Genomic DNA, 27606 nt, shown 5'->3' with positions numbered 1-27606 from the left:
GAAGTGTGTGTGTGTGTGTGTGTGTCTGTTTGTCTGTGTGTGCTCTGAAGAGTGATTGGTGTGACCAGAGGTCAGGGCCTCCAGCAGTCTGTCTCTCACATGGTTTTGAAGCTGATGTGGCTGCAGAGATGACGAGGGCTAATACCTGGTTCTTTCAAACCTCTGTGTTTAGTCTCCATTTCCCTTTACACTCCTATTAGCGCCACACACATCAAATGAGAGTTTGTACACCTCTCTGACTTTTGTCTCACTTTATCATGCTTGCTCTTGCTGCATCAGAGTCTCTCTTTCTCTTTCTCTCTCGTTCACACTCTCTCATATAAATATCTCTTGTCTCCCTTGTGCCTAATTTCTAAACCCACTCATGATCACATGACCAAACCGCCCTCTCCCCCACCTTCACTCCACCCTCATGTTCTCTCTTGTGTCTTCTCTTTGTACATATCTTGATGCCACCTTTTAGCTGTCTCTCATTATTTTTACAGTCTTAGTCGTTACTCTCTCTTGGGCGCACACTGTAAAGATGAGAGGGCCCTGTCTGTGTTAATGATCCATCTGGAGATGGCTGGATGACTGATAGATTAAATAAGTAGAGCACCAGTTCTTGGCCTGGCTTTTCCCCTGCTGTCCTGACTTTTTGGCTGCTGAGAAAGACCGCAAGCGCCCACTTTCACCTCCACACTGACTACTGAAGACACTTCCTTCATATTCAGCATGTTTCCCCAATCTTACTTACAGTATTTGTCTATTCGCACTTCGAAAAGCAAGCTTGGCTCTGTTTGGTTGCCTTCTCTGCACCAGTGCTTGGAGGAAGAGATGTTCTGTTTAATGCAGAGTCCTCCGGCGCACCCTGCACCCCTCTGGTACGCATGTGTTATCCACTCCACTGACTGGAGAGACCTCAGAGCAACCTCCCGCGTTCGGATCCAAAAATAAACATGCGATAAATAAATGAATGAAGGAATGAATAATATACCTTCCCTCAGCTGCCCCCCACCCCCGCTCTCACTTCAATTAGACCACTGGTGTACCTCGGAGTGGGCTTCCCAGGAGGGGGCTCCTAAGCCGTACACAGAGACCTTATTAAGGCTCTGTACTGATGACAGAACTGAGTCCATTGGGATAAAGTGGATGGATGCTGTTTTGGGGGGGGGGGGGGGAGTAGATGATCAGATTGTATGTTCATGCCGACATTGACAAGTTGTGGATGTTATGGTATTTCTGCTTTTTTGTTATGCAGAGCTCTCGCTGACAGATTAGTATTCTTAATCATACCTAATATTTTTAATACAATATTAGACAGAGAGCTAAGGAAATTCTCTTAGTTTGTGTTTATGTGCTGAACTTGTTTCTGCTGATTCCAAGTTACTGAAGAGCCTGGGCATACCCATTCCTCATGACTCTGTGCTTGTGTGAGCGTTGGTCCCAAATGAGTTTCAGTGGAGGAGGTGGAAATGGCATCCCAGCTCCTCCTCCGTGTAATCACTCCAGTAATCCTGCACATGCCTAACAGTGGGACTTGATCATCCTGGGCTGTTGGCGTTGCGGCGTGCATGGTGGGTGTCTGGGGCCCTGGCTCTGACATGTTCCATCCTGCTGGAGATGTGGCACATCGGGGAACCGGCGCTTTTGTGCTCCAATTAGCCCGTCTTGCAGGGAACACTGTGATGACTACCGTGCGGTTTCAAGGGCCTTCTGTTCCCCGTTAATGGGGATTGGGAAAGTGGTTCTCTTAAGCCCTTAGCCATCTCACACTGAGTAAAGGCTGGTGAGGTTTTGTTTTTGTTTTTTCTATGCTCAGGCCTTTACTTGTTTGGAGTGGATGTACAGGCTAGGTCTGGGCGATAAAAAAACAATAGCAATATGTATCGCAATATAGTCTTTATCAATAACAAAATCGTTCAATAGAATTTTTTAATTGAAATGCATTACATTCAAACTGGCAGGACACACAAGATTGTAATGCATGAATAGACTTGAATAAACATTCTCCCTCCCTGGCTCATAAACCTTTCATGATTGTTACGAGATGACTTTAGTGTTTTTATGCCTCCGCGCTGGTGATAGCCTTGGTCATGGTCGAGACATTGAGTTTTCGGCTTGGCTGTACGTATGCACGTATATGTCCGTCCCAATCTTGTGAACGCAATATATCAAGAACCCCTCAAGGCATGTCTTTCAAATTTCGTATGAATGTTTAATTAGACTAAATTAATTAGACTGAAGTGGCTCGATTTTAGACATCAGAAGTCAAGGTTCAAGGTCACCGAGATCAAGAAAGTCCCATTCCTGTGAACACGATATCTCAACAATGCCCTGAGGCACATTCTTCAAATTCGGTATACACTGGTTGGATTCCTTTCAATTCTATAATCTATGTATTCTATGCCTCGCCACACAAATGTATGTCAGCCAGAAATTCAGGGCTGCGCTGAGGCATACCACCACAATGCGGTAATTTTAGTTTTGATTGTATTGTTTTTTGCTTAGATGGGGGCTTTTGCTATCTCACACTCTTTTTTTTCTTTTTCTCTTCTACTTTCAGGTCAGTGACGGATCCAAGAGATGGCAAACGGGTTGCCCTCAAAAAGATGCCCAACGTCTTCCAGAATCTCGTTTCCTGCAAGAGGGTCTTCCGCGAACTGAAGATGCTCTGTTTCTTTAAGCATGACAATGTAAGGAGAATGAGCACCACACGTTCCTTGGCCTTTGTTTTTCTGCCCTTGGGAGCCAATTTACCTCATTGGCCTCCCATGGAGCAATCATCCCCACCCTGTTGCTGCAAGTCATTGTTTTTTGCCCCCTACTTTCTCTTGTCCCTCCCTCCCCCCAGTCCATGCCTGCACCAAACAGGGCGCTTTATGTCATGTGAAGACTGATGTCACCACCCACAATCTCCCAGTGCTGACCTTGTCCTCTTTCTCTCTTCTCTCTCTGTCTCTCTCTCTCTCTCTCTCGCTTTCTCTCTCTTTCTCTCTCTCTCTCTCTCTCTCTCTCTCTCTCTCTTTCTCTGCAGGTCCTGTCAGCTCTTGACATTCTACAGCCTCCTCATATCGACTACTTCGAGGAAATGTATCCTGTACTGCTTAGCCACTGACTAGGCAATGCTAGAACTATCATGCACTATCCCATCACTTCACGTGGAGGAAAAAGCAACATTTTAGAAACAGAATTAGTTGGCATATTTATTTAATTAATCTTTTTAAACTACTGTCCTTTTACATCAAAGCTGAGATATTTGAAAAAATGACAGGTGATTTCCAAAATGGATGAGCTTAATTTGTGGTGTAATATTGGTGGTGGTGTGACCTTTGCTTGGTATGAATTTACCTTTCCATAGTTGCTCAGTTTGTTTTTCTCTCTCCTTTGAATTGCATTCTGTTAGTGATCCATGCAGTGATGGCTATCAGGAATTTAATCTGTCTGCTCATTCCGAAAACAAGATGGGAGGATGGGATCTGAGTGTGTCAAACGTGTTTCAGCTCTGATTCAGATCTGACCTGCTTTTTTTTGGCGGCGGCGCTCGGAGCAGAATGGCAGCAGTGTCTGTGGGGCCGCTGGTATATGGGCCGAGTCTGTCTGCCATCAGTGGCCCGACTGTGCTGAAGCATGGAAAAACAGAGAGAGGTGGCCTAGAGATTAGGATCACGGTTGCATCGGAATCCTGTTGAAAAGCGTGCTTCAGAAATGCCTTCAACAAGCTGGATCTTCTCTGGTCTGCCAGGATGCGTGATGCTCCTCTGTCGGAGCATGCAGGCTGGAGGAGACGTGACACTGCTTTTCACAGTTCACCAGGGTCTCTTGATAAGCTCTGCGCTGCTTTCACAAAGGACATTTTCCCCAAAATTAGAGTTTACTTTCTGTCCTTTGGGAGACAATAGCTGCTTTATCTCCTCTTTCATTGTGTGTGCTCAGCATTTAAGACTAGATTTCAGAGCTGACACAGTGTGTCATTTCACTTATGGAGCCCTTATAAGCTCAGACGTTGCTAATGACATGTCCCCTGTGAGGATCAGCATGCAGGTTTTCTTCTCCCTCACGTACTCTTTCTTTCTTTTCTCTCTGTTTCTCTCTCTCTCTCTTTATCTCTCTCTCTCTCTCTCTCTCTCTCTCTCTCTCTTTCTTCTGATTCACTGACCAAGGGGAATCTCGCTGGGCAGGGACCACGTGGTGCTGGGGTGGTGCGATGGAGAGGCCGCGGCGTGGGCTGCTGGCCGGACTCAGCCATGCACATTAGTCTTGGAGCGGTGGCAGTTGTGCGGGTGGGGGCTGGGCATGGAGATGTGATTTTGCATTTAGCTGATTCAGGCCTGAGATGGCCAGCGGTGGCCGCCCAAAGAATTCCATGAGCGAGAGCTCTGGCACTCTCTGTCCATCCCTGCCGCACTGTTGTGTGTTGCATTCTCAACTGCTGACGCACACTAGTTGGCTAATTAGTCCGTGAGCCCTCAGACCAGATTGTTGCTTTTGTGTCACAGTGTTTTTGGTTTTAGTGAGCGCAAAGTTATGTCAGTTTTTAGAAAAACTGGATCTAAGTGGGAAAGAGAATTAACTGCTAGAAAGAACACTGAAAATGTTGTAGGTTTACCAAAGGACGTGGTGTTAAGCAGATATATGTGGAGGCAGGATCACGGGAGGCTTCTGTCTGGTACTGTATGTGTAAGAGGTAATATGACCTCAAGTCAGAGGTTGAAAGACCGTTGTTTCAGGACATGGTAACGCACGCACGCACGCACGCACACACACACACACACACACACACACACGCACGCACGCACACACAGAGAGTGGTTGTTTGGAGTACATGATAGGGGTGGTGAGGTGCTTTGCTTTATCTACCATCCTTAAATCCCACATCAGGACCAGAGGAACAGGTTTTTTCCAACTCTCATTATGTCAGCCATGGTGTACTTCCATTCCTCCCACCTGCCCCTGCCCCACTACTCTCCTTCCACATGACCTTTTGTGGGTGTAATGATGCTCTGTGTGTGTCAATGTCTAGCACATTCCATGCAGCTTTTATTTACCAATGTTAAAAAAAGCTACACACTACTTGTTATTTGAACTATTATTTAACTGTCTTAACTAAGAGAACTATTTGTTATCTTTTTGTTAATTTGCTTATTTTCTCTCGGTCATAAATTATGTTAGCCCAGATAAGGATGTTTGCGGATACAGGCAGCAGGGCGAGATGAATTTGCAGCTTTGCTTGCAGAGCATACAGTACACACATGCTCAGTTGCTACACTGCTGTCTTTTGTAAGACTGGGAGCGTTTTAGAAAATTGCATACTAGTTCATACTTTCATATTAATGCTGAATTATTTATGGTTGTAGCATTTGGACCTCTCAGTGGGTATTTACTACCTGGTTTTAGATTGGATAGCCTTCACATCAAATGCAAACCACACACGCACGGTTTGGAAAATAGCTTACACTTCAAATTAACCCATCTAAGGTTTTAAGTGGACCCTGGTCCACACCAAAAACTGTGTGTGGCAGCACCGTTAATTACCTGAGCACCACCAGAAAAGCCCCGATGCTGTGTGGATGCTAATGCCCTCCCAGTTTGCTCATATGTCCTAAATTGGCCGGAATAGCCGGGAAGCAGCTGAAAGGTGTCCTGGTGCTTCATTATCCTGCATATCATTTAATCATTCAAATTACATGCCCCCCCCCCCCCCATTTCCTATTGCCTCTGGGACATTTTAGATGAGCTAAAGCTTCTCGGTTAAGTATTTCTTAAGATCTTAAAAATACCAGAGGATGCTTTTCTTTTTCTTCAAACCTGGTCAGCCACCATTCTGAAAGATGGTGATATTTTAGTTCTAACAGGCAGAACAAAAAGCCTTTTGTCTGAACATGCTTGGGGATTTATTTTAACTTCTTTATTTTTAGTTATTTGGCGTGACTGCTATGTAGGCTTGCAACTGTGTGCTGTTTTTTTTGTTGTTGCTTTTTTGCTTGCTGTTTTGGACGCACATAAAAGCAATTCAAACACTATTTCATTTCAAAGCATTAGCACCAAAGCCATTTGATTTTAAGGACTGCATCAACACAAGACAACAACACTCTGTATAGAGGGTTTCAGTGTGTGTTAATTTCATCCCACTTCATTAGCGCGTAGCGGGACTGCTGCCATATTGAACTGTCAGACTGTGGAGGCTTTGATGTGAGACGGAAATCTCATAGCTACAGTAGCAGCAGGCGAAGGGTTAGTCCGGCGAGTGGGGGGATGATGACGCCTTCTGAACTAAAAGGTATCACAGGAAGTGTGTCAGCTCCGAGAACAAGAGGCGCAGAGGGAGGGAGAGAGGGAGAGAGATATCTAGGGGAATAGAGGAAGAGAGTGAAACGAAGAGTAGGCAGAAAGGACAGGATGGAGATAAAACAGAGAAGGGGTTTGAGATAGATGAGATAGACATGGAGAGAGAGAATGCGACAGACAGAGAGACGTCTGAAAGAGGAAGAGGGGGCAGTAATGGAGACAGACAGAGGGAGAAGTGAGGAGGGGGAGGCCATGTACGGCGCCCATGAAAGCAGAGTCTGTGAGCCCCGCCTGAAGCAGCAGGGAGAGAGAGGGAGAGCGCTGGCTGCGATCATGTGAGCCAGACGAGTGGAAGAGAAGAAAAGAGCAGCGCCCCCTCCTCCTCCTCCTCTCCTCCCCTCTTTCATTCCACTGAGCTGCCGGTGCCCTTTCTCTTCTTCTCCTCGGCGGATCAGCCAATAAAATATGTACTTTCATTTGATGGCACGGTTGGCGGTGCACTAGGACCCAGAGGGCACCGGTGGAAGTGCTATTGATGTGTTATTTTTTCCTCTACATTATCTTTTTCTCTCAGCCAAATAGCGGCCGGAATGGAGTAGCCTCCTGGCCCAGGTGCGGTGCGCAGCTGGCTGCTTTTGTGTGGCAGGAATGTGAGCCGTCCCCACCTCCAGGTCGAGGTTGTGTGTGTGTGTGTGTGTGTGTGTGTTGCCTGTGATGTCGCGGCTTAATGGCCAGCTGTGTACTGCTGAGTTGGACTGATCAAGGTGACTGACCTGCATCTAGCTATGTGGGTATGGAAGTAAATCGAAGACTGGAATTTGTTTGGTTTAAAGTGCACATCTAATGCTTAACTGTTTGTAATTAGTGACATATTTTGTAAACATTGCACACCGAAAGACTCAGTGTCCTGGCCTTTTGAACAGAGAGAGCTAGATGTGTAAAAGGATTATACCCTTGCAATCATAATGCTTTTTGTCCTGTGAATATATTATGTTTTTATCATTCTCTGTTCCTCCCTGTTTGAGAGTGTGTCACAACCGCTCTCCCTATATGGGGCCCACATAGGCAGCCCTGGCAGTGCATTATGGGAGTTAATCTATACCTCATTGACCCATGACCACTCATGAGTCCTCCTTTCAACGTTACTTTTATATACCCCTGTTGTAGAGTTCAGTATTAACCCCAAGAGCACTCTTGTCCTTCAAATACATCAACAACTCTGCAATAAGGTGTGTGCAATGACCTCACAAAAGCACTGCAAACACACTGATGTTATCACTAGTTATATTTAGCTCCTTATTGTCACGTCATCTGTTTCAACCCCTTGCCTGCCAAAACCGTTCAGCCAGCCGCAACGCTGACAACCCATGCATCTGTTATTACATTTATTTTCAGTGTGTGAACTCCAAGGATGGCTGTTGTTTTGAGCGCTTGGTTAGAAATTCTTGTTTGAAGTTTGAACAGATATGCAGGCCGTCGCAAGAAAACATTTATGTTGTCAGGAAAGTGTCTGAAAAGTGTCTTTAGTCTGAAAAGACACAGTGGTGAGCTTCCTGTTCCAGCCCATATCAGTCTGTGCGTACATGGCAGGAACTGAAACAAGCCGGCGCTCTGAGTGGAGGTGGGTGAGGACTTTGCATGCACGTCACTGCTCTGTCAGAGGTGGAAGATGAATGTGCCGTGTGGTGTCGGGCTGAAAGGCCTCATGAAGAGGTGGGCGTTTGTAATCAGGCTCAGCTGTAAGCTTCATTTACCCCCCTTTCTCTCGGAGTTAGGCCACTGTCTGGAAGAGATGAAACGCTCTGACATTCAGCCGGACCCTCAGTGAGTCAGCCGCAGCCACGGCCCCCTCTCGGAAAGCTGTGCAGTGTGCATGTGGAGGAGGAGATGACCGAGTGATGAATGTGGAGAGCTCTACGGCTTCGCTGACCACACATGGCTGTTTTTAGGCCTGCGGAGCACAGCCTAAAGAGCCCCTTACAAGACGCTTTGCCTGCTTTGCCCGTTTTCATCTCTCTTTCCGTCTTGTGTGATGCAATCTTTTTTCGCCCTAGAAGATTTTCACATTTAGTTAGACCAAAGACAGGGTGCACTTAAGCTACCGGTGCCTAAGCCATCTGCGCATGGTTTCCAGTGTTTGCCAATAATAAGCAGTCCATTATTGCTGGTATATTCTCACAGCACTCTCCTCACCGTCTCCTCCCTGCATTGTTGCCATTTTCAAGTATGGGTAGACTAGAGCATGTGATGAGTGTATTCCAGTATGGGTAGACTAGAGCATGTGATGAGTGTATTCCAGTATGGGTAGACTAGAGCATGTGATGGTGGTTGTCCAGTATGGGTAGACTAGAGCATGTGATGAGTGTATTCCAGTATGGGTAGACTAGAGCATGTGATGAGTGTATTCCAGTATGGGTAGACTAGAGCATGTGATGAGTGTATTCCAGTATGGGTAGACTAGAGCATGTGATGGTGGTTGTCCAGTATGGGTAGATTAGAGCATGTGATGGCGGTTGTCCAGTATGGGTAGACTAGAGCATGTGATGAGTGTATTCCAGTATGGGTAGACTAGAGCATGTGATGGCGGTTGTCCAGTATGGGTAGATTAGAGCATGTGATGGCGGTTGTCCAGTATGGGTAGACTAGAGCATGTGATGGCGGTTGTCCAGTATGGGTAGACTAGAGCATGTGATGGCGGTTGTCCAGTATGGCTGAGTAGAGCATGTGATGAGTGTGTGAGGGAGTCGGGGATCTCCAGGGGATGGAGATCGGGGCTTTGCCTGCAGGTGCTGACCTAACAGCATATGCTTTTCAAATTTGTACTCTGGCAAAAAAAGTGTTTCAGTCAGTGGGACTTGTCTCCTCCTTCTGTTGATTGGCTGTCAGAGGTGACTATTCCTAGTTGGCCACTTGTCATATGCCCGTGGATGGAAAGGGCTATGACTGAGCCCTGGCCTGAGTTGTCTAAATGCACTGCTTGTCCTTGAACAGTGGAGTTGCATTTGACCACTCATGCACTCGTCTGGATTTTATTCTGTTTGTGCATAAAAATAGGCACACTCAAGTGCTACTTCTCTCCCAAAGCTTGCTTGGTTTTTTTGTTGTTGAAAGTGTAGACTGTAATATTTTGTTTCTCAAAGATTATTGCATAAATCTGAGTTTGCTATTGTAGATTACCAGTGACGGGAATGGGGAATGGAGTGTAAAGGATCTAAGATATTGCATGCAAGATATTGCACATGCAATTTGCACATGCTCATTTAGCAACTAAATCCTTATCACAAGTCAATAATGAAGAAATTCACTTTTTTGTTCATCGTTGAATTTACATTTTCTGTTTGGTGTTTCTGTGCAGTTGGAACCCAGTAGCACATTGTGATGACCATGCCCCATCTTCATGGCAAATGGTTTCCTGACTTAAATGTTCCATTGCACTTCACATTAATAGTTGCATAAAATGGCCATGGAGGAGGTGACTGAGCCGTTCAATGCCCTATAAATACCTTTTATGGCAATAATAGATTGCCTACGTGCGTGTTTATTCAGAGGACTGGATGTCTGATTTTCAAGGACAAGTTTCAAAAATTTACTTTTGGCTAACAGTCCCCGTCCTTCTAATGTGCTAATACGACTGGATACTGGCAGAAACATGCGGACTGCCTGACAAAATGACAGTCGTTTTGCTGAAGTGAAGATTGGGAAAACGGAGCACAAAAGCTGTCCAGTTATACAACATGTGCAATGCTGACAAGTGTTGTTAGTAGACTAAAGGTGAGACTGGACCATAACACAGATGGTAATAGTTAATGGTTATTTCACAGTGAATGCTGTAATCTTTGAAAGGTTTTGCCAGACGCAGAGGAAGTGCTAATGGTGGTGTCTCGAGAGACAGTTTGGGTGTTGTTTGTGCAAATAGACAGTAACCCATACACCTGCAGTTACCCATATCATGGGAACATGCTAGCATTGACGCTGCACACTCTCCTCTTTGTGCTCCTCTGCTGGCTAGTCAAATGTGTGTCTGTGTGTTTGTGTGTGTGTCTGGATGTGTGTCTGTGTGTGTGTCTTGGTGTGTTTGTGCGTGTCTAGGTGTGTTTGTGTGTGAGCGCAAGCTCATGTGCGTGAGCACAGTGCATGTGTTTTTCAGGTCTTTTCCTATCAGCGCTTACTCTGTCACCAGAGAACAGTGACTCTAGGGAGAGGTGTTTTTCATCTAACCGAAGCGCTCAAGCATGCATATCATGTGGAGGGGCCTAATTATATTAGATAGGTGACTGAGTGTGTGCTGTTCACCAGCTATTACTGACACACATTTGACGCGCGCCCTTCCACCTGAGTGTAACTATGGGTTATGTGGCCAAAGGTTTTGCGGTAAAGCCATTTGTAATCATTTACAGTCAATAGCCGTATCCAATCAATCAGGTAATGGAATAATAAGGCTGCTCAATCATTGACTGCAGTGAAGTGAATAATTAGCTCAGAGACGGGTTGAATTGCTTGCGAGCAAGTCAGCAAAAGAGGTTTGCTGAGAAATGATCATGTTTCAGGGCTATATGAGTTTGTCACACTTGTCTAGTGGGGGTCTCATGTTGTTTGTCAGTGACAGTTACTCTCTGCATACATTTTGTGGAAATTACCAAGCATAGTAAAATTCTCCTTAAAATGTAGATGCAATATGGGATTTTCTTTCCATCTCTTTCTCTCGCTCTTCTGTGGCCAGTATCTCTCTGTCCTTGTGTTTTCCTGTGATGCTTGCGATGGCCCTTGCGTGTGTTTGTTTGATTTGCCTTGACTGGAGCCCCCCGTGCAGCTACGTGGTGACCGAGCTGATGCAGAGCGACCTTCACAAGATCATCGTGTCCCCTCAGCCCCTCAGCTCCGACCACGTCAAAGTCTTTCTCTACCAGATACTGAGAGGTGAGACAGCCAGGTTGACACACACACACACATGCACACAGGCATACATGCACACACACACACACACACACACACAAACCATACTTTTATATATATATATAAAAGTTATCTGCAATAAGCAATAAACGTTATCTGTGTGTGTGTGTGTGTGTGTGTATGTGTGTGTGTGTATGTATACACACACACATACACAGATAACTTTTATTGCACGTATGACCCTCTCGTGGGAACTTATTTACGCACACAAACTGACATAGAGGCGCTTTCCTGTCTCAACACACTCACGTCCTCTTTAGAGACGACATGGTGTGGTTGCCATTGTGGAACACTCAAGGGTTGAACGCTCGAGACCTCCCACTCTTTCACGCGCAAACACACACTTCCACATGACACATTAACACATACAAACAAGACTCCACCATTAAACAGCAGTGCTTTGATCTTGCTGCGCTTGTCATGCTTATTCAGATGTGGAGCCCCGTGGCCCTTGCCAGTCAGTGTGTTCACGTTTGAGTAACTCACTCATTTAGCTGCTGAGATGGGGAAAGGGAAAGCTAGCTCTGCTCTGCATTTGTTTCAACTACGTTCTTCTTGAGATCTTGACTTTGACCTTTAGAGGACATTACAGCTTTTATGCGCTTTCAGGAATTTCTCAATACAAAAAAGTGTGCTTGAGTTATTTTGTGAATCTGCACAAAGTACACAAAACCCCTTTCAGTTTTGAAATATGTGTTTACTCAGAATAACAATAGACCTCCCCCAATAGGTGCATGCACTCGCTGGTTCATTAATCATGTTAATTAGAAAGTCTCGGGGGCTGAGCCTAAATGCTGGCAGAGGGTTTGTGTTGGTCTTCGTCTGAAGGTGAGGTGACCACCTCTTGACTGAGTTTTTGCTCCTTCTTCCCTCCAGGGCTCAAGTACCTGCACTCAGCTGGCATCCTGCATCGAGACATTAAGCCTGGGAACCTTCTGGTCAACAGCAACTGTGTCCTTAAGGTACGTCTCCAACACCCGATTACAAATATGGGCTTCCTGACACGAGCAACTTAAGCCTGAGCTTTCCCTAATCCAGCAGGGAGGATACGGTTTATAAACCTCATTACCACTCTCCTCTATGAACCATCACTGGGGCGGCATTGCTCCTTTATTGTGGTGTGTCATGATTTGGGGCTAATATGAAAAGAAAAGGAGCACAAATCTGCCATGTAATTACAGTGAATGAAGTAAATTGCCTATAAAACAAGAATTCTGTGTACTCTTATTAAATTACTTTAATTCTGTATGCTTTTAAAAAATGTAAATGTAATAATGTACTTGGCCAATGTGCCTTAATATTGTTAGGAGTTGAGTGTGTTGCGTATGCGTGCGTATGTGTGTTGGGGCCAGTTCGTGCATATGTGTGTTGGGGCCAGTGCGTGCGTATGTGTGTTGGGGCCAGTGCGTGCGTACGTGTGTTGGGGCCAGTGCGTGCGTATGTGTGTTGGGGCCAGTGCGTGCGTATGTGTGTTAGGGCCAGTGACAGCAGTCAGATGGGAGGGAGCTGCCACATTCCACAGGAGACTTTTTCTCGGTTCGGTGCAGGCAGAGAAAAGACTGGGCCACACTCCCCCCCCCCCCCCCCCCCCCCCCCCACACACACACACACACACACACACACACACACACACACACAAAGTGCTCCTGTCCCCTATGGCTCATGGGGGCAATGAGGTCTTGCCAGCCCAGCGCTGCCAGCCACTCCAGCTGGTGCGTCATGGGATTTGTGTGTGCTCTGAAGGTCCTGGGAGAGATCCCCACTCCACAACACCAGCTGCAGGAGCTGAGCCGCAGCACCCGTTTCAGAGGCGCACACTGCACGAGTGGAGACAGAGAGAGCGAAGGAGAGGCACCGAGACAGCGAGGAAGTGAGAGGAGAGAATGAAAGAACAAGTGCAGGAGGAGAAGAGACCGAAAGAATGGAATTGTGCTGGTGAAAAATCCCTCAAGTGAAAAAATAACTGACAGAGAAGAGCTAAAAATAATCCGAAAAATAGCGCAGTGAATCCTACAGAAGTAAAAAAGGATGAATAGCAGAGATTCTGGGACAGGGGTTAACAAGAGAGAGACAGAATGATATGCTGCTGGGACAGAGTGGTGCTTCATCAAGTGAAAACGCTCTGGCTAAAGTCTGAGGCCTGCATTTACATTTTATTGCAGGCTGTTTGACCAAACCGGGCTGCTCTCTGCAATTGATCCACAGGGTGCTCTTTTAGTGTGTGTGTGTGTGTGAGTGTCTGTCTGTGTCTGTGTGTGTGTGTGTGTGTGTGTGTGTGTGTGTGTGTGTCTCTGTGTCTGTGTCTGTGTCTGTGTATGTGCATCTGTGGCAATAGTGTGTTACTCAGTACATTTCTGCTTTGTGCACTTTGTCCTACACGTCAGTGTGCTTCTGTATGAATACTTCTGTCCTTCTTAGGGAAACTTTCTGTGCTGTGCTATTTGTGTGTGTGTGTGTGTGTTTTGGGGGTAATTAATACAGTGTCCAGACAACATTTTCTGTGTTCTACTATGAATGAATGGGGTTTAGCTCGTCATTCTCTTTCTTTTATTTGGTGTGGCAGTGCATTAGTATGCCTCACCACATCTGTGTGTGTGTGTGTGTGTGTGTGTGTGTGTGTGTGTGTGTGTGGGCAGGCGTCTGTGTGGACATGCATGTGTGCACACTCAAGTAGTGGAGATTAGAGATGTTGAAAACGAAGGGCTTCAGCGAGACTTTCATTTGCCATGTTTGTCTGCTCTTTAGACAGCATTTCATTTGTTACCGTTTCTTTCCGCTTGATGATCCCTCACATCTCTGCCATTCCTCTCCACCCTTCCCCTGAGACACACACACACACACACACACACACACCGGGCCTGCGTGTTGCAAGGCTGAGGGGCAGTTTGGAGCCAGTCTCCACCATCACTCTTGAGTAACATGAAGCCTGTCGCAACGCAGCATTATGCTAATTGGCCTCAAGCCTCCCCTCTATCTCTCCCACTCCTTTGCTTCCTGTCATTCTGTCCCGAGTTTATATTTAGCCCAATGGGACGAGGAAAGGGGAGGGGGAGAGTTAGTGCAGCCGTGGGATGCTGCCGTTTAACCCAGTCTGCTGGGAGTGTGACTGAGGTGGCCTTAGCGCTAATAAATGGACCCTTGTGTCCATTGGAGGAGTGTGATTAGCGATGGGCCGGGTGTGGTGTTTTAATAGCGCCTCCTCTGTGGCAGGAGAACCCACTGACGGGGTGGACTGTCCTCGAGTCCATGTGCAGCCGTGCTTTTTAGGATGCCATTCATAAGGAAAAGACTCCTACATTCCTTTTGTCATCTGGTGTGCAGTCAATAATCCATTTTACGTTGCCTGCACTAAGGAGCACTGTGTTGCATGTGCACTGACATGGAAGAAAACATTGGCATTATCCATATTATGTAAACAAAGCTGTTTCCCAAATGCCATACTGCTGTGCTGCATACTGCATATGACTAACCATTTCCTGTGAAGATCAGTATACGAGCAGTGAGCAGTGTGCAGTATGCCATTCCAGAAACAGCCAAAGACCTCGGGGCTGTGTTGCATGTTCTCCTCAACATTCAGTTGTGTGTATGAGGCTCTCTCTGGTGCCAGCCTAATTAGCACCTGCTTCAGCAGTTAGACTCACTAATCAGTCAGGTGCTTTGAGTGCATACATGCAGTCTGTGTTGTTCACCATCATGTACAGGCAGGCCTCTGGAGGGTGCATTGCCTGTACATCATCCAATGCAGTGGATATTGACTTGTTCTAACACTGACCTTTTGACTCTCTGTAGATCTGCGACTTTGGCCTGGCACGGGTGGAGGAGCTGGACGAGTCCCGTCACATGACCCAGGAGGTGGTGACGCAGTACTACCGCGCCCCGGAGATCCTCATGGGCAGTCGCCACTACTCCAATGCCATTGACATCTGGTCCGTCGGCTGCATCTTTGCCGAGCTGCTTGGCCGACGAATCCTCTTCCAGGCACAGAGCCCCATACAGCAGGTACTGGACGTCAGACACGTCCTTCAGTTGCAGTCCACTCAAAACAATATCAATATACTAATGACTATGTATCAGATATACCAAAGAACAAGTAGAGATGTTTTGTTGCTTTTAGTAATGATGTGCTTCAAATTCAGTCTAAAGTTCTTTTTATAAATGGTGCAATCAGTATAAGTAATATTTTGTCATTTTCTGGAATTTTCACTCTGATCTATGGCGTTTCTAGCCACAATCTTGTCACCCACTAATTCAAGGGCAAATTGCCTTTTTAAGTGTTCAGCATGTTGAATATGACTGAGAATTCATTGATAAAAGACCCTCATTGGCGAGACATGCTGTTTCCAGATATGACCTCAGTGGTATGGCCTACTCATATAGTCTCATTTCCACCGGCCCTCGGTCAGTTCCATTTGATGTAACTAATAGAAGGCTGCATAAGTGGAATGGTGCACATTTTGGAGCCTCACAGTGTCCCATTTTAAATGCCTCACACCTTTGTGCTAATGAAAGCAGCTAAGCTAAGCCTGCACAGATTGCCTGCAGACACACAGGGGCTGCGTCACAGAGCGCTCTGCAGCACTGGAACCAGTGACCAGTGCAGCAACACACACATTTACTGTGGTCAACTCTAGTCTGTCTCTAGTGACCTCAGACCCAGTATGCCACAATTTCTGGCAGAAAGTTCTGCTCTAAAGTGCAGAGATATTACAGAGTAATATGTGTTCCTCTGAAGTGCAGTGCAGATATTACAGAGTAATATGTGTTCCTCTGAAGTGCAGAGATATTACAGAGTAATATGTGTTTTTATGTAAAATGTAGGAATTTCTATCAACATTATATTTGATAGTCATGGTTCAAGTTGCTTTAAGCTTGTCAGTGTTTCAAAATAATACTTGTCACCATGTTCCACTTAGCTGGGTACCCATTACTGAATATAGGCCCTGCAGTTCTTCTCCATTCACACAGAAACAGCCATTTATCTTGAGTTCTGCTCTCAGCTCATTCCAAGTAGCAGTTCATTTTCTTGTGATGAAAAATTGTTCAAACAGAATCCGCTACAGCAAACTCCTGTATCAGTGAGGTGAAGACAGGAGTCAAGCTCGTGTTTTAGGGCAGCATAGCTCTGGGGTGTCCACGTGTTCTCTCATATCCTCTGGCCGTCGCGTGGTGGTGGACACATGTCTGTGCTGGTGCAGTACTGTAACTATGCGCCTGGAGAAGCACACATGTGCAATGCCCCCTGGGGGAGACACCTGTGCAGATATGTGGCTTTGGCGTTTGACTTATTTATTGGTTGCAGGGGAAGATGAAGCCTCTCTGCTCTTTGTTGTTATTCTCACACACACACACACACACACACACACACGCACGCGCATACACACACACACACACACACACACACACACACACACACACACACACACACACACACACACACACACACACACACACACACACACACATCCACCCCACCCAACCCAACCCCACTCGGAGGAGACCCAGGCGGTGAGCTGCAGTGAAGTCCTTAAGGCTCTGTGGCCGACAGGCCCCAGAATGCACTCAGGCACCGCAAAGCACCGTCCAATCCTTTTAAGGCTCAAGACGGGTAGCAGTAGGCAGAACTTAAAGGGATCCGCGTCGCTCTGTGGTGGCTTTCTCTCGGAAAAACCCACACAGGATTCTCGCGCGCTGTGTTGTGATAATATTTCGTGCTGTGCGGGCTTTGATGCTAATGGGTTTTTGAAGATTCATGTGGGTACCATGTCTCCTCTGGGTTTGTCAGCGAGGGTGTGAGCGAGCAGGAGGATACATGCAGCTCTAGCGTTTAAAGAGAGGGTTCATTCATGGTTAAGTTCAAAACCACCAAAACATCCAGTTGGCCAGAAACCAAAAAAATAAGGATTGTTTGCCTTCATGTATTTAACAGATGTTTTTTTTATGTAGCTTGCAGTACAGAGAGGTTGGATTTTTACAGCATGTGACCTTGTAGGGAATCGAACTCACTCATGATCTTAATGATACACACACATTGTTTTCCTGTTAAGATACTTTATACAGAAGATGTACGGAAAACATGCTGTGTAAGAGGACGTTTCCTCTTTTCCTCAGTGAGACTTCAGAGTGCTTATCTGTGTTTGTGGGTATATGCATTCACACAGACAACAGCAGAGATACTGGTGGGGTGGAATCTTATACATTTGAGTGTGTGTGTGTGTGTGTGTGTGTGTGTTCTCCTCCAGCTCGACTTGATCACAGACCTGCTGGGTACCCCGTCTCTGGAGGCCATGAGGACTGCGTGTGAGGGGGCCAGAGCTCACATCCTGCGGGGACCCCACAAACAGGTAGAGCACTTTGACCCAGCGCACCATGATGAGGAGGTTCTGCATACCGAATTATCTCTGTGTTCGCAGGTGGATTTTTTACTAGGTTGATAAGTGTGTTCTGCCTTTGGATAGGTGCTTCTCTTGAGCATGAAAGTGTTCATAGCTTCTAGTGCAAACCTGCAGCGCTTTTTTGGACTAAAGAGCATAAAGATTTATCGGTCTCTCTGTTTTTGTGGTTATTTATTTCTTTTGGATTATCAAACTTGTGGAGGTTTTTGGATTTCGAGATTGTAATTACTACCAACACCAACTTGCATTTTTTGGAGAGGGTCAGAGTGAGCTATGCAGTTGTTGTTCTGGTGGTTTGTTTATTTCGTTTGTCCTGCATCACTGACCCCCATCAGGAAAATGATTGGCAGTCGCTATCGACCAGCCTGAGTTTCCTGATTTATGGTCTCCTTCTCTCGAGCTTCTGTCAAGACGGGGGGGGGGGGCAGCTGTCCATCTTGAGCGCACTCCCCCATCCCCCCCCCCCTTCCTCCTCCTTGGCCCCCAGCATGGAGCCTGGGCCTGAGAAGAGCCTCCTCGTGAGCCCCCCAGAGCTCCTCGACGCCCCCTGCTCTCTGCCTGTGTGTCTTCATTAGCCAAACCTCATTGATTTGCTGAGACGCCGCTGTCGAGACAAGGGCTCTTTTTTCCCCTCTCCGCTGTTCAGTTTGCCAAGTGCACAGGTTGAGTTGTATTTATTTTGGATTTTGATTGTTGTAATTAGTTTTGATGGTCTTGTTTTTTTCCCTCTTCTCTCATTTTAATTCTGATCTAATGGGCTTTGGTTGTGCTGAAGCCAAATCACATGATTAACTGCCTCCTGGCACACACAAACACACATACAGAGCACACACACACGTACACGCACACTAACACCACAGACTTGGTCACTATTTGTCCTGCATGGTTCTGGACAAATGGTTCAGTGCTTTCTGTACTGACGTGTGTAGCCATGTAGTCCTGTTACAGTAACAATAAATGGAGTAGTTTGTAGGTGGTGTTTTTCCAACTGATAGCATAGGATTTGAATGTCAGATTTTTTTTTTTGGTTTGCTTGTGCGTGTGCGTGCGCGTGCGCGTGCGCATGTCTATGCCTGATTGGCATGAGGATATTGGCTCACTGTCTCTCTGCAAATGCCCATCCCAAAAGGCAAAATACCCTTCCTGAGGAAGAGCACAAAGTGCAACGCAAGCTTTGGAGTGTGTGCGTGTCTGTTCGTGTGCGTACGTGTGTATGTGTGTGTGTGTGTCGCTGCCTTCTTCTCATCGACCTCTTACAATGCACAGCTCTCTCGCTGGCCACTTGCCTAGCAACCACTCACCCCACCCCCCAGCCTTTCACTCTCACATTCATCTAGGGGAGAGGCTGAACACACACACACACACACACTTCCTGTCCACCTGCTCCTAAGCAAGTGTCTCTCACACACACACACACTTTCCAAGTTGGCATTTGGCTGACCTTGTCACTTCACACTTTCTCTCTTTCTTCTGTCTTTCTTTATCGGTTTAACTCAGTGCCTCTCTCTCTCTTTCTGCCTTTCTGTCTCCCTCCCTTCTGCTCATCCCCACCCTCTGTCTCTCCTTGGTGTGGCGAGTTGTCCACCAGGCTAGCCATCAGAAGCATGCTGCTTTAATCATGCCCATTGACTGGCTTCCAGGTTACAGAGTGGGATGTTTAGAAATTGAAGGGGGGCAAGGTTTTTGGTTGGGCTCTAGCACTGATGGTGAAAGCCAACTCAGATCATCTCTGTAAGACGGCTGAGCTTTGAGCATGTAGAATATACATTTATGATGCCCATAGACATGTTGGTTGGTTAAAACATCTGATGCTCCAGGCCTTTTGTGCATACAGTAGCTGAACCATGACACTGTAGTAAGACAAGACAGTGTGTGTAAGACATGCATGAATGGGCTCTGATGTTTTAGAGCAATTTGGGTTGGATATGCATGGAGATTCAGTGAGTTTGCAGTCTCATACACAGTAGCATAAGTGTACATATATGACAAGGCCATCTTATAGCCCCTAAACAATTCATTCAACACCTAAGACGATGAGGTTTGAAACGTCTGAAATGGTGGTTGGTGGTGTAGGTGGACTGGTGTGTGGGGGGTTGTTGCACATGAGAGGGTTTGGGCTCGACAGAAGGGACAGAGACCTGGAGCTGGTGGAGATGGCAGAGGAGAGGCTCAGCACCCACAGCCCAAACAGGGCTTTACACCCTCACCCTCACCATGCCACTTCACCACCACTGGAGAGAGACAGAACCAATGGCCAAACCCAGGCTCCTGCAATGGCAGAATCACAGGAAATGGGTCATGGAAAAATGTATCTATTTTTCTTTAGGCTCTATTGGCGTTTTTTTTTTTTCTCTCTGTTCTTTTCACACATGCTTGTGGATGTCAGAGTGAAGGGCAGGGGGCAGAGATGGCTGTGGCCAGTCTTGACAGTGTGGGGTTGAGGAGAGAGGAGGACGAGGCAGAGGAGGAGCAGGAGAGTGAAAAGAAGATCTGTGTTTGACAGAGGGAGAGAGGAGAGGGGGAGGTAGCGTAGAGAGAATCTAAAAAGAGCTCTGACTTTAAAAGATCGGCTGCTTCCTCCACATGGGAGCTCATTACTCCTATTAATTTTGCAAGGCTCTTACCATCAGTGATGGAGGGGGAGTGCATGCCATCTCCTCTGCAGAAGATGTCCTCCTGAAAGGAGTGGAGGGGAGCAGTGAGAGAGAGAGAGAGAGAGAGAGAAGGACAGAGGTTTGCGAAATTTCAGTTTGTTCTACCTAATGGAACAGGTATGCTGTTAAATATTCAGGGCCTTAATTCCTCTCGATAAAGGACAAAAACTGCTTCAGCGTTGTAAAAGCAAAAAATTGTTGATGTTCGCCACAATCCAATTATGTGTGTACTTTATCAAGTGTAGTGTTTGAGGGGTGTCATACGAGAGGAACTTCCAAGCGATGACCTGTTTTCCTTTCCTGCGTTCCTGATCAAGCCACTAACACCTTGTACAGAGAGCACCCACATCGCTGTGTATGTTGAACAGCCAGAAAGCACAGACACTTAGCTTTACAATGTTAAAGTCCCCTGAAAGCCATTTCTAAATTAGTATCTGTATATGATTACAGCAATCTGGTCCTGCTCACTGCAACAAAGGAAAGTATACAGCTGAAAAGGTTGTACAAGTTCCGTGCCACCTGACCTGGACCCTTAACATTTCAGGAAACAGAATACTCCTGCTGATGCATACACATATACACATACAGTAGGGGCCCATTCACTGTGGTGTTCGTTAATAATGGATGGGTTTGCCATTCCAATGAAGCTGACTTGACTACATTACATTGAGAGAATTAATGAGAGAAAAGTACAAAATGTCCCTACCCCCCAAACACTGCACTATCTTGGTTGTGCACCCATATGGTGCTCTCCTGCTGTGTGGGTGTGTGTGGGGGGGTGGTGTGTGTGTGTGCCTGTGCCTGTGCGTGCGTGCTTGTAGTTGGACATGGTGAGGTCAGATCAAGTTTCACTGCCCTCATGTCATGCTTCCACTGGCTCTGGCTCTCCACTGGCTCTGACGCTTATGTGGGGTCAGCATTAATGATTGATAACTTTATCTGTACAGTACTGTGTGTGTGTGTGTGTGTGTGTGTGTGTGTCTGGGGATCTACAGTAGCCTGCACGCATTGGGATAAAGAATGTTTGCAAGCTTCTTGCATATTTTTGCTAAGGCCATCGTCGCCAAATATAACACAGCCAACACAAATGCTGTCGTTATTGTTTTGCAGATCTCAAAGAACATTATGATTTATTAAAAATGTAAAGGTCAATTTAAAAAATATATATTTATTTAGTTGTTATGCTATACTACAGCTTTTATCTTTAGCACAGTTCTCTAAATGAAAATGATATGTTTTATTTTATTTTTTTGAGATGAGAGCTTTTTCATTAGTGCTGAGCTGAGTTTAAATATCCAGGTGGTATCACAGTCTTTATCCCACTTCTCCAAATATATGGATAGAGCTCTTTTATCTTTTCAATAAAGTGAGGATGGGGGAGTGTTCGTGCCTCCAGCCTGATGCCCCCGTATGACATGAGATGAGCTGGTTTAATGAATGCTTGATGTAGATGATGATGATGACGATGAGGGAGATGAAGAGGCTTTGATCTTTCTTTTTGAAACTTGACTCGCTTGGGCTGAAGCTTTGACTGAATCAGGAAGTGGGCTGATTTGGCAAATGCTACTTCCTCACCGCGTCATTGAGTTAAGAGGAGTGTGAGGGTTGGCTCAGGCCCCTTTCTCTCCATCTCTCTCTCTCTCTCTCTCTCTCCGTCTCTCTCTCTCTCTCTCTCTCTCTCTCTCTCTCTCTCTGTCTCTGTCTCGCTCTATCTGTGATTGGCAGAGGTGGAAAGTAACGAATTACATTTACTCATGTTACTGTATTGAGTAGTTTTTGTTTTGTGTATTTTGTATTTTTTTAAGTAGTTTTTAAAATCTGTAATTTTATTTTTACTTGATTACGTTTTGAGTGAAGTATTGTACTTCGCTACATCACAAATCCAATCCGTTACTGAGTAAAAAAAAAAAGTGAAGACTAACGAAAACGTAAAGGAAGGGAAAAAATCGAGCCCGGAACTCCAGTGACAATGATCAGCATGAAGCCTACACATGAATCAAGCTGGCGCCAAGTCTTTCTAAAAGAGATGGAGATGGAGGCGGAGGCGGATCAGATAGGGTAGGCTACCTCAGATTACATGTGTAACCGAGGAAAGTGTATTTTCCGCTCTTTCAATGGGTTGTCTTGGTTCTTTTTTAGCACTAACGATTGAGGAGATATTCAAGCAGTTTAACACCGTGGTATTCGTGTTTTAACGTTTGTGCTCACCTTTATAAAGAAGTTTATTAGCAGTGGTTTTCCCTCATTTTGATTGCTTTCTTTTTCCTGTTCTTGGCTTTGTTTTTTGTAACCCAACTTTCTTGGAGAAAGACATTAGCACAACTAATGTGCCAGTAGCACAACAATTAGCGGCCCACTACTAGCGATGCTCAACTACATAAACCAAATGAGAGAGGCCTACCTTATGAATCGTTGTGCAGGCGGACTAAACCATTTTGCGCTTTAGCAAGGGAGAGTGTGAGTGACCTTAGACCAGGGGTATCAAACACATATTAAGTAGACCTAGTGGGCCAGATTTGTTGGAATGAGACCTCATGAGGCGGGGCGTCATTGTCATGGTCATTATTTTTCTGCATGGGTATCAGAGTGTTATTTGATGATATCACAAACAAGTACAAATAATGTACTGCTGTCATATAGCCTACTGCTCTTTCTCTCTTGAAGTGCCCTACTTCCATGTTAGCTTTTCTGCTTCTTCCTTCCTGAGGATGGTTTGGAGTGCTAGGTTTAATCAATTTATCATATTATAGAGATATTGCTTATTACACATTGTTGAACACAACTGGATGTGAATATCTTTTTTCTAATTTTCCCTTCCTACCTAAAACATCTGGGGGGCCGTATAAAACCTGCTGGCGGGCCTGATCTGATCCTGGGCCTTACGTATGTTTGACACCCCTGCTTAGACCGTCTTTTTCACTATTTTTTGTATACAGAAGTCAGTCAGTCAGACTTTACATTTCGTTTTGACATTTAATTTGTAAATGAAAATATTCAGGTAAAATAAAATATATTTCTTTTAAAGGGCCCTATCCTCCATTGGGGCCCTAGTAATCAGGCCCACTTTCCCCCCAGTCCGACGCCCTTGGATCTGCTGAACTCCTTTCCAACTGTTTCAGTTTCTCTCTGAAACTCAACATGGGCCTGCCTGCCTCAGCTGCCTTTGAGCAGCTTTTCAGTTGTGCTGGATTACTGGATTATTACACTGCAAAGCGAGCAAGGATGAGCGTGATTTTTCACATAGATCTCCTTTTCCGGAGGTCACCGACATCGAGTAGGCTAACAAGTTGTCATGACAACAATCGGTTTTACCTAGCTCGAGTAGCTGCAGCCAGCAGTTAAGGCAGCCAGGCAGCTACAGCGGGAGTATCTTTAACCCTTAGAACCCGATTGACGCAAAGTGCGTCAAAAAAACACACCCTTTCTTCTCTGTTACATTGCTCCGCAACTGTTCATCGCAGCGAGATGAAACCTTTATTGCATGACAGAGAAGAAGTGGGGCTTTCCAAAGAGACTACGTACTGTCTGTACGATCAAGTATGAAAATTTAAAAAAATCATGAAATTAAATTACATCATATTTACAGTCTATACTTCTCTGCGTTCACCTGCGCACCCATTACTCGTTTGAATTACTCGCGGACCCGTGATCGGATAGATATGCCACGTATGTCAGATGAAAGAGGAGACACAGAGCTATCATTTGATACCAAGTACATCTTTCTGGGTAATAAAACAGACGAAGTGACTAGTGAAAATAATAACGTCATATAGCTGGACTTACCCCACGTTTTTGTCTGTTTTTGTGGCAAAGCATGTTTATAATTCAACGCTATCGTGTGTTTCTCTATGGCAAAGCATGTTCATAATCTGGTTTTGAGATCCTAGCAAATTCCTGCATGGCATCCAATTCAAGGCTCACATTGCATCCCAATTTGTTCAACAAAGAAACACCTTTTTTGCCTTTACTTTGTTCATGGCAATGCAGTAAAAAGTTGAGAATCATTATGAGTGCATACACCACACATGCTAACACGCAAACTTGGTCAAGTCAGGTCAGATCAGTTCGTGTCACAGATATGGAGCGCAGAAAGGTCATTTTTCATCACTAAATAAAAAATGGCATTTATTTCCATAAATCACACACCACATATTTCTGTAAATTGCTCAGCCCCAGAGTATACCACCAACATGGCAATTATATTCCCCGATTCAGGACAGTCTGCCCTACACACAAATGAAATGCATGTAGAGCTATGAGCTTGCTGTGGTGAGATACATGTCGAAATATCAGAATTTTTATAATACATTTTTTATATTTGAATTCTTTAAAAATCTAAATAAAATCAATGCTAGTACTAATACATGAAATGATGGCAGATCTGGATAGCCTAGACTCTGCTGAAAAAAACAAAATATAATATGTGTGTGTGGCACTTACAATGACCAGAATAAATCCTTATGAATAAAGGTAGTGAAAATGCCCTAAAAACAGCTTAGGGTTCTAAGGGTTAAGTAACTTTTACTTAAAGTACATTTTAAATGAACAACTTTTTATTTTTACTTGAGTACATTTTCAGATGGGTAATTTAACTTGTACTTGAGTAATATGTCATCAAAGTATTGGTACTTTTACTTGAGTACAATATTTTAGTACTTTTTCCACCTCTGGTGATTGGCTTCCGTATACTCATCACCTCACCTCACATCCCCTTGCTCTCTGAGCTCTCTCTCTCTCTCTCTCTCTCTCTCTCTGGCTCTGTCGGTGTACACACACACACACTTTTACACCCTAATTCTCTTCTCTCTTCCTGTCATCCTTTCCAACACCTGCATGTCTGTCCTTTTTAGTTTGTCAGATGCAGTGACTCTTCTGACGTCATCTGTTTTTCTCCCCCTCATAAATTGTAGAATGATTTCTCATCTCTTCAATATTAAAGTATTTAGTTATCCATTTCTGTACATTCAAGATACAGTTGCCTAGCAATTGCAAATAAACATATTTTTACCAGGGCTGGATTTTTATACTTGGTTTCCTGTTGCACGCTGCATACAGTAAGTGCTACAGGTTGTTTACCCAGATTATTTTTTTAATTTTCCAGCCTCTGCTTTCTGTTGTTGTGTTGGAGGCCATAGAAAGACAGTGCTGTTGTTGTTGTCACACAGTGGCGGGTGATGAATGACTTGTTTGTCCCATGGCTGTGGAGGAGGAGGCCCCCAAGCCCCTGCCACAGACAGAGCAAGCTGGTGGGGGTGGGGGGGGGGGGCGTGCTCTGCTGCTCTATTGCTCTACTGCTCTACCTGTTTCCAGGCATGCCGGGGGCTCACTGGAGAGCGGGCGGTGGGTTTGGGGGTTTGCTTCTGCCAGTAGGGGCAGGTCACATGGCCTGCGGTGCACCACACAGGAAACCTGCGCTGACTGATGCTTGTGGCTATATGCCGGGAAGACCTTGTTGACTAGTCAGAAGTTTACTGGATCTGTATTTGCATTGACTCTGTTTTTGGTGACCCACCTGCATATTTAACCCCCCCCTGTAGCTATACAGCATAGACATAGCAAGACGGTACCGAGACAAATCTCGCGAGAATCGTGAAACAATAACCTTGTCAGTAGATATAGCTTTTTGGAGTTTTTGTATTGTTAATCCTTCACCTCCACAACAAAAGCATTTTCATTGTGTACAGGGGGATAAGTCACGAGATGTTTGCTATTTACAACAGGAGAGTAAAATATAAATACATTGTGAATCTAGGGATCTCTACAGTCGCCAAAAATACCAAAACCTGCATAGTGTACCTTTAATGGAAACCGCTTCCGAGTTTTTATTCAGATGAGTACAGGACACACATGCTGCTCTCCACCTGCACTTGATCACACTTATGGTTCATATTTGCCAGTGGAATCAAGATAAGAGATCATGGGCTTGAAAGTAATGAAATATAATGGGATATATAAATGGAATTGATGTTAAAGGGACACCAGGCAACGTTTTCGTGTTAATTACTAATCTTCGTAAGTTGGTATATGGTTAAATGACTCATTACAGGGCGAATGAAGACTCTCTCGTCCGCCCCTACTTCCTGTAGGAAGAATATTCCGCTTGCAAGTTCAGTGTATTGTACCCGCCGACCGAAGCAGGATCAGTTTACATCCTGCATCCACAGCACAGAGGCAGGCTAAAGAAACGCTAGCGATTGTTGCAAACGTGTGTATAATGGCAGAGCGGCGAAGAAGCAGCGAAAACCCCTTGACTGAAGATGCAAAGAAAAGGAAAAGAGCTTCAGACCGAGGGAGGGGGGAGTTTCGTAGAGTAAAAGCATCAGGCTTGCCTGGTGTCCCTTTAAGTTAAAAAAAAAAGTAAAGAATCCAGCACTAGGTTGTTGACGGTGGCCTTAGAACTTGAGGTAATTCAAATGATCTTCTCATTTTGAGAACAGAAGGGTTTGTAGAGATCCTTGGCTGAGCTGTGTGGCATGTTGTGAAATCCCTGACCTTGTTCAGCCCCTCTCGAGTGCAAACCTTCCTTCCTTCCTTCCTGCTTGTGCTGTTTATCAGCACTGTCTGTTTCGAGTGTTTGGGTCGACGCTGCACAACATGCTGGGGGAGTGGGGGGCCTCTGCTCACAAGTACATTTGTTCAAACCGCTGAAGCCACTAGCTCTTTCTGACCGAACCTTTAGGCCATGCATGGCAGACACATTCACCAGGTGGCCTCTTAGCCACTGTTAGTGTTATGAGAACAAGATGTCTTCATATTATGCAGCAGATCTAAATGAAGGTAAACTTCAGTGCAAAATTGGGATGGAAAAAGTCAGGAGCAACTCCACAGTTGATGACCAAGTTCATTATCAGTCTGCCAAAGGTGTGACCTCAGTAAAGGATGTGATGTAATGCTATGGCCATAAAAACACTAGTCTTTACAGCAGGTTACTTCAGGACTGTAGGTGGCCTGAATGTGAAAGGTGATTGGGTGCACATCCTGTCTTTCAAGACACCATGGGCCAACAGTGTGTGAAGGGATTTCACCATCCCATTATTTTGGTGGTGTGGGACCTCAGAGTGTTAGTGTGGTGATTATACTATTCGCTTGTTCCTTTCTTAGTCATTATGCATTATCTCAGACTGGGGCATCGGGGTGGAGGAAATGTCTCTCTCTCGCCCTCTCTCTCTCTCTCTCTCTCTCTCTCTCCCTCTCTCTCTATTTCTATTTCTGTCACTCTCTCTCTCTCTCTCTCTCTCTCTCTCTCTCTCTCTCTCTCTCTCTCTCTCTCTCTCTCTCTCTCTCTCTCCCCTTCATCTGTTTGGCGCTACATCCCCAGCTAATCCTGAGCTAATGCACTC

General features: G+C 45.4%; 1 protein-coding gene across 1 annotated transcript in view; it reads left to right on the top strand.

The window, feature by feature from the left end:
* Positions 1-27606, top strand: part of nlk2 (nemo-like kinase, type 2) — a 58081-nt gene that overhangs the window by 20152 nt on the left and 10323 nt on the right. The window contains exons 2-7 of the mRNA XM_042064597.1: positions 2546-2675; positions 3017-3072; positions 11078-11184; positions 12097-12182; positions 15010-15219; positions 17460-17630. Coding sequence (XP_041920531.1) covers positions 2546-2675; positions 3017-3072; positions 11078-11184; positions 12097-12182; positions 15010-15219; positions 17460-17630 — 760 coding nt within the window. The remainder of the gene's footprint in view (positions 1-2545; positions 2676-3016; positions 3073-11077; positions 11185-12096; positions 12183-15009; positions 15220-17459; positions 17631-27606) is intronic.

The sequence above is a fragment of the Alosa sapidissima genome, chromosome 15 (assembly GCF_018492685.1).
Source record: "Alosa sapidissima isolate fAloSap1 chromosome 15, fAloSap1.pri, whole genome shotgun sequence".
NCBI classification, from domain to species: Eukaryota; Metazoa; Chordata; class Actinopteri; order Clupeiformes; family Clupeidae; genus Alosa; species Alosa sapidissima.
Note: the sequence above shows the minus strand (reverse complement) of the source record. Positions and strands in the feature narration are given on the sequence as shown.